Source organism: Ammodytes marinus, assembly GCF_949987685.1.
Source record: "Ammodytes marinus genome assembly, chromosome: 6".
Lineage (NCBI taxonomy): Eukaryota > Metazoa > Chordata > Actinopteri > Uranoscopiformes > Ammodytidae > Ammodytes > Ammodytes marinus.
The window spans coordinates 18,852,483-18,865,217 of record NC_137235.1 but is presented as its reverse complement, the minus strand read 5'-3'; the positions used below and the strand labels follow the sequence as shown (position 1 = coordinate 18,865,217).

The 12,735-nt window shown below is 41.3% G+C and overlaps 2 protein-coding genes across 2 annotated transcripts in view; one reads left to right on the top strand and one right to left on the bottom strand.

Moving 5' to 3' along the window:
- pkn1a (protein kinase N1a) overlaps positions 1–4,108 on the bottom strand; it is a 47,090-nt gene extending 42,982 nt beyond the window's left edge. Inside the window, exon 1 of the mRNA XM_080029767.1 lies at positions 3,277–4,108. Within this exon, the coding sequence (XP_079885893.1) occupies positions 3,277–3,297 (21 nt within the window). The 5' untranslated portion in view covers positions 3,298–4,108. The remainder of the gene's footprint in view (positions 1–3,276) is intronic.
- Positions 4,109–6,857: 2,749 nt separating this feature from the next.
- Positions 6,858–11,405, top strand: cUnh19orf67 (chromosome Un C19orf67 homolog; the record flags this gene model as incomplete). The annotated part of the gene is made up of 7 exons (XM_080028820.1): positions 6,858–6,954; positions 7,204–7,402; positions 7,719–7,863; positions 8,523–8,632; positions 10,584–10,778; positions 10,906–11,055; positions 11,234–11,405. The coding sequence occupies 7 exons, from the start codon at positions 6,858–6,860 to the stop codon at positions 11,403–11,405; spliced, it is 1,068 nt and encodes a 355-aa protein (XP_079884946.1).
- Between the last annotated feature and the right edge of the window lie 1,330 nt (positions 11,406–12,735).

Sequence of the window (12,735 nt, the reverse complement as noted above, 5' to 3'; positions counted from 1 at the left end):
CATACAGCTCCACTGCCTGCCTCATATCTATAATAACAGAAACTTAAAAAGGGACCTCCGCCGGTTTTACACATTGTAGAAAAGGAAACTCTGGGGCTGTGGCATTAGCATTAGAAACAAGGGACTTAACAAACCTCTGTAGCCCAGGTCAGAAGAGTTACTATGAGACTCACCCTGACCTAACCTGTTGAGTTAGGGTCTCGAAGCAAGTCTTGCTTGATCAAGTCTCCAATTAAAACAGATGCCCTGGCTGTAATAAAACACAGGCTGTCACAACTTCATCCAGCGATTCTGGAGAACGATTGCAGTCAAAATCAGTGAATAGAACCTCATATCCCCACTACCCGTCCACACTGTGTGCTGAAAAAAAAAATCTGGTGTTAATTCACAGTTTAGGCTCTGTAAACTGGTATTCAAACAAAGGGTAGGCCTATGTAAAAAAAAAAAAAAAAAAAAAGAAAAAAAAAAAAGGGGGGCCCACCGTAGCTACAGCTAGAAAAAGTGCCCGTTTATGGAGCCTCGGCTGTGTATTAACGCTGTATTTATTTTCAGCGCACATGCAGCATTCTCTTAGCCTGGCTTCCGCTCAATTTTCACAAATGAAATGAAGTACGATGGTCTGGTAGGACCAGACTAGCATTCTCTAGTCTAGATAATGGTTTTTCAGGTGTTCTATCTAATCTATAGCCAGCAGCCACAGAAAAGCTGCCCCCCCCCCCCACACACACACAATGTCAAAGATCAAATGGATCTGTCCTTCTGCATGTTTCCTTCTTTCAGGGAACAGTCTTCTCTATTGTCCAAGAGGGGGAAAGACATCACCAGTACTTCTGCATTACAGGAGGTAAAACAAACCAAATAAATCGGCTGTTTCAAGTATACAACTTTTAAATCAATGACGTATCTCCCACATTGGTCAAACTAAGTAGGCAAGGCCATAATTGGCTTTTAGCTGTATCAGTTTGGCTTAGTTTCCAACAATAGTCGTTTCCCATATGAAGAGTTCTGAGAGTAAAGGCACTTTTACATCTGTTTAGTAACATAGTCGTCTAGCCTTGGAACATTAAGGCACCAAACCTAAAATTAAAGCTGGTTGAAGTGGCAAGCTAAACCAGAACACAGCCTTTAAAAGCAGCCAGATAACATGCTGCACTTAAACTGCATAATTAAACACCAACTGTAGCTTATTTTACTACATACTTGTGCTAGAGTTAAAGACTTCCTGAAGCAAATTAAAGACCGATAAAGAAACAGTGAGACACTGTCCATGTGTGCAAAGACCTGTTAAGTAGCTAAATGTTAAAAGGTTGAGTATAATATTTTATCTTAAAATTACTGATTGGTCTACTAATTATTTTCATTGATTGTCGTTTTTGCTTGAAAAATGACTTCAATGTTTAAATGCTAATCAAGCTAGCTGCCAATTGATCTTCTTTTGGTTGACTAATCAATGAATTGACTATTTTTCCAGCTCTAACATGTTAGCAACAGGTAGACAAGTTACGTCACCCGTCCAACCCCCTTTAAATCTCCTGAGAACATAAATTCTCATGCGTCCCTGTTCAACAGAGATGGACATCAATCGATAAAGAACACGCCATGCTCATTTATAATGCAATGGAGTAAAAGGCTAAATATGGGCAAAATGGTTGACTGAAGTAAAGTCTCCCAAGAACTCCCAAGTGTCTAGCCAGCATTTTATGAGGCACACAAATTAAGAGGAAAACATGTTGTGAATGTGGCATTTTCAGCCAAATATCAATGCCTGTCTGAACCCTCATGGTCTTCTAAAAACTGATTCCCACTATTGTCCCACTTCTGCATTTTCATGTGCACCTGTTCCTCACCTGGATACTTCTAATTATAGGGGATATCAATGCCAACTTGTCTCCTGTTTCACTGACTGAGCTACATTCTCTATTGAAGGACTGCAGAGTTCCCATAGCGCAAACAAAAGGTATGATTGCAGAACAAACTGGTAAAGTATATACTATACACCAGCTTCATCTGTATTTCTGAACTGTGTGTGTGTAACGCGTCAACTGATACATGACACTTGCTTTGACTTAAATGTCAGTGTCTCAGGCTCCAATCGAACCATGGCTCACTAAGTCCAGTGGTATGAATCTCATAATGCTCATCTGCCCCGTCATACCCGTGAGAATTTCAAAATATATGTCAAGACTTTTCTTGATATCATCACTCCAAGCTTAGTGACTTAAGAGCAAAGCAAAAATCAATTGACCTACTTCCTACATCAGGATATTGTGGGTGTCTTACCTCAGAACCAAACAACTTACAGTAAAATGCTAAGTAAGCAGACTTCCTGCTTGCTTACGCTCTCATTAAGATGTAACATCGTGGGATTTGGTAATGTTATGTGCAATGCAAGTGGTTTTATAGCAAACACAGCTATTGTGCCTGCATGCACCTGCCTTTATTATCACTGTCACCACACAAACAAACACAATATCTTGAAGACACAAAGCCACAGCTTGACCAAATGACCAACATAATGGTGAATGCGATATAGAACACCAATGTGACTGAGCACGGCTGGAGCTCTCTGCAAAACCAAACGTGTAACATCATACATAATTAACAAAAAACTAACTATCAATTTCCAATTGACCTGAGTAGTTGTTGGGTCCTCACAGTGGGGTCTCACGGCTATTAAGGCTCCACTCCCCCCAGAAATATCATGAAAGTTTCATCCATCCACTTATATTGCATTAATAGAAAGTCCAGTTGCTGCCTCTTATGTGGCCTTTCCTTGAGTTGTCTGATGCTCCCAACTGAGCCGTGTTGTTTACGGTTCTGTGCAGTTGTCTGATTGTGTATTTAGTTACATTTCAATGTTCCTGTTCTCCAGTAGATTTTTATTTTATCTGTGGTTCAGACTGGGGTTCCAGACTTGGGGGGGTTGAGAGACCCAAGAAAAAGCTGAGCAGCCATAGGTTGAAGTTCCTAAATATTATAATTCAATAAGTCTTTATTTTTCCAATTTCCCCCCTTTTGGTTAGGAAATACAGTATACTTACAATACATCTAATATTATTTTATTATTTCGTTAATTATGAGAAGGTAAAAACACTGCTTACAGCTCAGGGCATTCAATGAGTTCTGACAGCACAACAAAGTTGGGAGCCAGTAGCCACTGGTTTTATATATTTTTTGACATAAAAGAAGAAAAAGAGTCGGATCACATTCAAACCAAAAGGATGCAGGTCAATAAAGGCGAAGTTAAATTGGACCCTGCAAACTTCACTAACTTACTTGTATAGAGTCGTTCGCCATCGCTCTGAAGTCAGTCAGTTTGAAGCTTCACAGGCAACCTTTGCACGTGTGGGATTGGTGCCTCACGTCAACGTATTGTCTCCTTTCAGAGTCAATAAAATAAAATAAAATGGAAAGGAGACGGCTATTTGTCCTGCGATTATTATCTCAACTTTACTCAAACAGTCTGTAATGACACAAAGGCAAACAGTCAAGAGGTAATCCGCATTGTTGGCTTCTCTGGCCGCGCCTGAATTGATCCTCCCTGTGCGTTTCAGGGGTTTTAGCCCTCACTTCACAGAGATAGAAAATGCGTTCACTCTCTGAACGTTTGAAAACAAAAGACACTCGCATTACAGCATCCAGACAAAACTATTTAGCTCCAGTCATTGTTCATCTTATTCTTTGGGTGCGTGCCATTCAACAGCTAGCTAGCCCCATAAAATCCAGCGTCACAATCCTCCGTCATGTCCTGCCCAAACCGAGCGTTGACAAAGTCACATCCACAGACAACGAAAAAAATAATAAAAAGCCTCTTCTTCCCTCTCTTATTTTCCCGGTAACATCCGTGAAACATGAACACGCCTCGGTCTTGTCTGTCTGTTAAGCCACACACAAAAAAGCCGCCTGTCAGCCCTTCAGGAGCCGCTCACATCCCCCCAAATGGGCAACAATAGAAAGCGTATATGTCCATTACATATTCCGCCCGCAAAGATCGAAAAAAATAAGCAGTTCTTCGTTGTGATACACACTGGATGGACGAAAACCACATCCCATCACATTCGAACTGCGGCTAAATGACGGCGCAGGAGCACGCACCACTTGAACACTAGTCGACCCTGCCGCGCGCTCCCGACGCTCATACAATGCCGCCCGGGCTTTCATTGGTCCAGGGCTCGGCGGCGGTGGCGCGCCCGGATGTGACATGTGACATGCACAGCTATCATTGTCAACTGTAACTTCTAATGAACCAACTGTTGCATATACTGTATACAACTGTTTATATCAGTTCACCTGGAGTGTGCTAATACCATACCGTGAAAATACCCTACTACAAGTTAAAGTAGAACTGCATTCAAAACACTACTTAAGTGAAAGTGTGTCATCATCATCAGTCATTGTTTTACTATTATGTCTGATGTTGTTTAATTAGGCCTATATACTGCTGCATTGCTGTTTAAGTTGCATAGATAGATAGATAGATAGATAGATAGATAGATAGATAGATAGATAGATAGATAGATAGATAGATAGATAGATAGATAGATAGATAGATAGATAGATAGATAGATAGATAGATAGATAGATAGATAGATAGATAGATAGATAGAAACTTTTTTCATCCCTGCAGGGATTTTTTTTTGTTGGTTTGTGAGAGGAACTGACGGTGAGTTAGGTGATAGCGTAGTGGTGTGAGCAGGTGTCTTTTGTAGATTTGATGGAGAAGCAAAACTGGAACAATTTGCATAACCGATTTGCATGATGTAAATTAGACATAGAAGGGAACAGTCAGAAACCCCCAACACTCCGGGAAACACACAACATACCCTTAATATCATGATGTGAACATTTTTACTGACAATATAATGATTAACCCTGAGTCAGTCAGCACTGAATGTGATTCAACTTGCTCTGAGAGAGCTGAAAGGATGACACTGTGAAAACGTTACAAACATATTCTGTGGATGTCAAGGGTTGAGTTAAAAAATAAAACGTTACAAACATATTCTGTGGATGTCAAGGGTTGAGTTAAAAAATAAAAAATAAATCTTAATGGACAAGACAGGATAAGATGTGTTAGTTTAGTAAGACTTTGTTGACAAAATTATATATTTTTTCATGCTGATAATGACGCTTTTGCTATTATTCTGAAGAAAAATGTGTTAAAGACAAGTCGCAAACGCTGTATTTATTTACTGGCTTTTAAAACATTAAAAGCCAGCAGGTTGAACAGCCTTAAAAAGATAATGTGTTATTAAAGGTGCTGTAAGCGAAATGGTTCTTTTAGCTAACTTCCTGTCAGTGACTGCAGTTGTCCCCTTCCTCGTCCCTACGTCACCACACTAATGCACAGCAGTCTTCAAGCAGCGAGCTATCTAGCATCATCTCAGATCCGTAAGTGCGATAAAACATGATAAAAACCATCAAAATAGACATTGGGAAGTATTTTTACCTGCTCCGCCATAGTAGGCGCATAAACATTCACCCATCTGTCGCTCTGCGTGCACCGGCTGAGAGACGTGCTGGTTTGTAGCGTTCTCTCTTCTGATTGGATATCAGTTGTGGGATCCCAGAAAATCTTATTTGCCGATAACATGCAGAGCGGGTGACTGAGAGATCGGAGTTATGAAACGCGCACACTATATAAGTGATCACTGTATGAATATAGATCGATTTAAAGCTGGGGTATATGATTTCTGATTGGTCAAAGTTAACATGAGCTATACACTTTGACCAATCAGAGCGAGGCTCCGATTCTCTGTTCTAAATGGCTGTTGGGACTGTCCAAGTGTCCATTCACTTTGGCACGACTTTGTTGGTGTAGACTAGAGCGTTTCAGGGAGGGACCATAGGGGATGTACCAAAGAGAACAAATGGAGCGGTTGAGGTATTTGAATTCGAATCTCTATCCCAACTGCCATTTTCTCCCCAAATCCTCCAACCCAGCTTTAAACACGTATATATTAACATAAATAGACCGCTTACTTCACCTTTAATGCATGTCAAAATGAGAATTATGCAGTGTCTGTAATGTTATTTTACGAGCTTCTGAGAGAAACTGAAAGACATTCAATACACAAAATCAGCCCTAACTCTAACTATAAAACTGCCTTGATATATTCTATACAACAAGTGTTAATAGGCTACCACATGGATACTGTGCATGGGTATTAACATTTTACTTCATAATAACAACATTGTTATGCCCGAAGAAGCGAGCTGAACGATTTTCATTAAGGAATTAAATATTTAAGATGTGAAGAAGAAAAAAAGCAGCAAATATTTACTTGGGAGAATTTACTTACCCTGCACTGATTATTTTCTGGCGATTGAGCTAATGTTGGCTAATTGACAATGTCTGGTTAATAAAACGAGAAAAAGTAATTTTATTCCAAAAAGACCTATCTGTTTTGATATATTTTTTTAAACTGCTGACCGCCCCAATACAAAAGCAAAACACTACAAATAAAAATAAAACCTGTATCTTGTTTTATGTGTAGTGTGGCCTAAATTATTGTGACTTTTGACCTCTCAACCCAAGGCGCCAACCCCTGCAGGGAAGAAGGTACAGACGCTTAGCCGCTAGCTAGGCAGCATAAACTTAAGGCTAACTGCTCTGCTATTAAAACGGTAAACTATACAGACTGCTGCGTGGGTAGCCATTTAAATATCGTGTGTATTAATTTGGCCAAAAGAGCCCAAAGTTTTCGACTACATTATAAAAATACTCCTGGCTAATGCCGTCATTCGCTAGCTCGGCAACAGGCTACAAACCACCGGCTAATATTACGTGTTTTTCTCGGCTGGTTTTCCCAAAATTTTGATTTACCGACGTAGTCCTACCTTCTACAGCAGTGAGTATGACGGACGTTGAAGTTCAGGGTGTGGACCAGCTAACCCCAAACTGTCCGCCAGGAAAGCGGGACATGAGCGGGGAGAAGGAGCCATGTCGCGCAGGTAGTTTGCATAAAACTGGAGAACGAGGTCGGACAGCCTTTCCCCCACACGCTCTCAGCTAGTGGATGTCTTTTCGTTTTGACTTTTAAGCACAATGTCACCGCTCATTCAGCTGCACTCATTAATGCCCCCAAAAGCAACAACAAGAATTGTCCCCGCCGCTTTAAAAGTATGCGATTGTCATTAATATTTTGAAATGGGACAAAGAGGAGTTAATAGATAATTTTCTTCCTCAATGTTAACTTTCAGACATGGAGGAGCCGCTGTCGCTGTTGGTCGACGTTGCTCTGGCGACACCCTGCGGCGATCACGCGGCCTGCAGCTGTGACTGTGAGGCCTGCAGATGTCTGGAGGTCAGGAGGATGGAAGGGAGCCTCCAGTCCATGCAGCTTCAGCTCCAGTTCCTCATGAGCAAAGCGGACGACTTACAGGAATGCCTTGTTAACGGGTAGGAGTCCCGGCCTGTCTATGCACCTATGCTGCCACAATATCATAGCTGCTGAGTCAGTGGCTGGAGTCATGTCATTATTTAATGTTCTTATATACTTCGTTTATCTATCTATGATATCATTTATACTTTGTCTTTGCATATTCCTCGTATAAAGAATTACATTTTTATTTTCCTTCTTTTCTCTCCTTACACACGTACAATATTGTCTTTTTTGGGGGAAAATTCCGGTTTTGAAAGGCACAATAGGAATTAAGTGTATAAATATTATTTCTGCTACTTTCTGATTTTATTTTGCATGTGCGTTTATTTGCAGACAGGGTCATCTAAAAAGTGAGGCTCTTGCTGCAGCAGTGCCCAATTTCCTGTACACCTGTCAGCCTTACTTTAACCACTTGGAATCTACAACTAGGAACACAGTGTCCCAGCACACACTCCTGCCCTTCGACATGTTCACCAGGGTACGTTTTTTTTAAGGGGCTGGAAAAAGCTGTTGCTGCTGAATGTATATCAACTTTAATTTTTTCCCCCATTGCCCTCCATTGTATTTGAGTGGTAGCACAATGAAACCAAATAAGACCAAAACCGCTCGGCTCAACACCATTAGAGGCAAGAGAGAAAATATATGCAATGTGCCCGACATTAAAGTATACTAATTTCAGATCTGATGGATTAATTTAGCAACTGAGTAAACAGCTTTTCTATCATTTAAATGAAGGAAAGTGCTGGATGGTAATTATCCCATGGCTGTGAGTTTTGCCTCTTATCACATCATAAAATGCATATACTGTCTATTCCAAAGTGATTGTCTTTGGTTTACTTTGTTGGACAAGGTGGGTGAATCTTAAGTGAAAGGTTTAGAAAGCATTTCCTTTGCATGTGAAATCCCAGACGAAAAACATGTTTTTAAAGAACATCCTCAGATTTGAGCTACAGGAAATACTAGTTGTGACTGTAAACGTAGATCCAGTGTTTGGAACAAACGGCATTCTAAGGTGAGCACACTGTATCTGCTGCTGTTTGAGGGACATTTCTCTTTACTTTGCATGAGAACATCATTCTTTAACATTAACAAGTCAACTCTAAATGTGTATGTGTGTGTGTGTGTGTGTGGGTGTAGCGCATGCAGCTGTTGGACTTCTCTCAGCAGTTGTGTGACAGGTTGGAGCAGCTGGTGTTGACCTATGCCAGCCACAATGTCCTCTGTTTGGATGAGACAGAGCCTAACAGGTACACACACACACACACACACACACACACACACACACACACACACACAGTAACACGTCAGGTCTCTAATTATTTTATTTATGTGCAGCATTTGGTTTCATGTGAATGATAAATTTTCTCCAATTTCTGTCTCTTCATTGTATAGCTTCCTCTATATTCTCTAAGTACATTGCAGCACAGTTGATCTGTTTAATTCAGTCCCTAACGATTATAAAGTAAAACCATTCATTTAACAAAGGATACGCATGCAATGCTTTGAGTTTGTACAGTATATGCATCATATCCAAATTAAGGATCCTCTAATTGCTTTAATTACCATACAGTTTGAGTATATGTAAAGCTTGCATAGCTACAAACCTTTACACAAACTGTTTCACACTAGGGCCGTTTGTCTGTTCCGTGCTGCAGGAAGATTCAGCACGATTCCCTCCCTCCCCACTCCCCCCGCTGGCCCGTGGTCACACTGCTCGTGGCCTGGGCACGATTGCACCTTGCCTACGTCACCGTGCGCGTTTAGGATTTGAAGCGTAGTCTACTTGTAGGCTATACGACTGTTTGTGAATATTTTCATCCGGCCAAATTTGCATCAAATATTCCACTTCCAAATTAGAGCAACGAGAATCCTTAATCTATTGTTTTTTTTTAAATGTAGCCTTGACGTAATGGTCGCGATGGACAGTCTCATATTTGTGCAGCACGCTGTTTATTATTAATATAACGGCCCGTCATCAGACCATACGTAGCCTACCGGATGGTTTTATACACATCGATCGCTCCATCAAGTAATCCGAGTCAGAACTTTTTGTATGGGCAGAGATCGTTTTTTTAAGTGTCTTTATAAAGTTTCTTGTTAAACCTTAGTGTAGGCTACTGACAGTTTCCTTATCACCGGGCCGCGGAGTCCCGTTGTGTGTTGTTTTGTGTTCGTCTCCACCGCCATGCGTAAAGACAGTATTATGACAGCTGACGGGAGGAAAAACAAAAAAATCATCTGACGAACGTGAGTAAACACGAAAACCTTTTTGCTTTGCTTTCTGCGCTCACCTATTTAGCTATCTCCCTTATTAGCCCACACCTAGGCCTACACACACGTTAATGCTCACACATTTTATGTAGCTATGTCCAAGTGGTGGGCAATTCTGGTGCCGACTAGAAAGGCAGCGGACATTAACGGACAATGCATCCTTAATAAATTCACGTCAGGAACGCCGCCTGTGCGCTTGCTGGTGCGCTTGCTTGTGCGCGTGTCATATCATTAGCATCTGTACTTTGGCCACGGCACACCTCTCCCAAGTGTGCCGTGGCCAAGGGGCTGTTCCGTGCTGGAATACGGATGGCGTGGTCACACTAGCCAAACGTTCTAGACTTTAGTATGCAAATGAGCTCGGGCACGGGGCCGCGGCCCTAGTGTGAGTGGCCCCTAAGTCAACTACACACATGCAAATGCCATCTGGAAGCCCCAGTTGTACAAACCTGTTACAATTTTGAGGCTCTGAAGTTCCCAGATAACAAACACAACACATGAAATCAATATGGCACATTCCCTGCTGTCCAATTTGACAGATTGCTCGATATTCTTTCCAGCATGAATGTACTTCCCTTCCTGCCTTATAGTCTATTTCCTTCCTTCAAGCAATGCAATGCTTCCTAAATTCGCTTTTGGTCAAAATCAATGAATATCTCATCACGACCCGCTACCTGTCTGTACCGTGTGTGCTCTGAAAAAAAATCCAGTGTTTGCTTCTGCTACGTTTGCTACGGTGGGCCCCCCTTTGTTTACATACCTTACAGAGCCTAGTCTGTGTAAAAGCATTGGATTTATTTACAGTCCGCACACAGTGTGTACAGGTAGCTGTTCGTAAGGAGATATTCACTGATTTTGACCCCCCCAAAAAAAGCATTAACCAGAATGGCTGGCTCCATCTTTGACTCTCTCCACTCCCATCCTCAGCGTGTCTCACTTCTGCATCGGTCAGAGTCAGCTGGGTCAACTGAGGCTGACGGCGTTCCTATACTGTAAGCCCACGCCGTTTCTGGCCCGGGTTGACACCGGCCTGCACAAACGCATGCGCTGGAACGTGGAGAGACTCCCAGACGGGGAGCAGCAGGCAGATGAAGAAGAGGAGAGGGAGGCAGACACAGAGTAGTGAGTCTGGATATCTGTACCCTCTTTATCTTTTTGTTCTATTTTTTTTTATTTTTTATCTCTTACCCGTTCTTCCTCCGATATGACACACTTCTTATTAATCTCCTATTACCAACGTCCCAACCAGTTACCTACTGTGCTGCGAGGATATTCCCAACACACACGCAGCGGCTGACAGGGATAGCCAAGGCGTCTCTCAAGGTGACCTGGTGACGAGGATGTGGTCCATTGGTCAGTGGGTGCAGGAGAACCCCGACACAAACGACATCTATGACTGGTATGCAGAGTTGAATTTCTTCATTGATTTCTCTGTTGATGCTTTTTATCTCATGGGATTTGTCTGTGATGCTCAGTGGTAAATACTAAACATGTTAGGAGTGTAAAACCATCATCAGAAGGTCTGATAACTCTGCAACCGGTTAGGTTCTTAGGTAATGTCTTCCTGTTTGGTTCAGGATCATGTGCGAGGTCCCTCAGGCCAACTACCACAGGCTGTTGTTTCTGGGCAGCGACGAGCCATCAAGCTGCAGTGCTACAGACTACCTGCAGCAGCTGCTGTTGGCACGCCAGACAACGGAGGGAAGTTACACCCTGCAGGACGAGTACGTGTCCAACAGTGCAAATTAGGCATCCGTCTCCCAGTCTTGATGGTTGATAGGAGGACCAATTTAAATCCCACAGAAATCCACTAGAGTTATGCAAATGCATGTTGTTGAGTTTAAGTGAGATGTGTAAGGTTTAACAGCTGGTTTTGTCTGAACTTAATCCAAGAGCTGTGATGATACGGATGTCACACAACTGTTAAAGCTAGAGGGATTTGATACATTCAGGGCTTGTTGGGGTTTCCCACATTTAAAGCTGTAGAGGTTTGTGTGTTTTCATAATACACAGTTTTATTGTCTGACTCAGGTTATGTAAAAAAGAAAAAGAAAAGAAGTGTTATGCCGTGTACTGTGACAAGTGTGTTTAAGTCTGATGTTTGCTGCCCACTATTTTGGCACTTTATTCTGTTCCGCATGTTGATGGTGTGAGTTTTATAAGAGTTTGTAAATATTTTGTTGAGTGAACTTTTTTAAACGTTTTCTTTTTTTAGAGCAGTTTGTACTGTTGTAAATAAGTCTAGACGTGTTATTAAAAAACATTTTATATACATGAAACATTGCATTGAAATAATTACTTACAATCACATAGTTCTGTCTTTCGGAAAGTTTAGAAAAAAATAATAATTTTATTAAACAAGCTGCCAAGATTTGGGCTCCAGAAGTGAGATTTCCTGTGCACTTCATTTCACAGGACTCACTTAATTTTCAATAAATGCATATCCAAAATGTAAGATCGAATCACTTTGAACCCGAGTAACAAATTCAATTTGTTCACTCAGAGTTCAGTCTTCTGTGTTCAGTTTGACCATATAAACATTGAGCTCATCAGTTCTGTTGACTGGTCATAGAACAATAAGGCAATTTACTTACAACAAAGAATAAAATCTACCACATACAACCAACTTCCTTCATTCTCTAGTGACTAGTCAATCATAAATCTATATATGACTTTAAGGGCTACTATACCTAATAAGTACAAAAGTGGAGTTTCCCTTCATTACAGTGAACAGTCTTTTTGAACAATATACACAGAAATGCTACAAAAACACTACACAGACAAGAAAGCACATTGAAAAAGTCCAGCTTTGTCAGAAATGCAGCAAGGATAATGTGCCTTGCCCCAAGGTATGGGAAATGCAAACATACATAAAGCATACACACCTGCTTGCTTTTCAGCTGCTACACAAATGCTTTGATAAGAGAGTGGACAAAATAGCAGGTGGTGGTTTTCCTCGCTGGAATCAACAGTGTAGGGAAAAAATGTCAGTTAGTCAATTTCACACTTGGTTCACTACTGCTTTCAATTCAGTTATTAAGCTTAATTCAGACTTTAATGTATTTGTCACTGGAGAGCA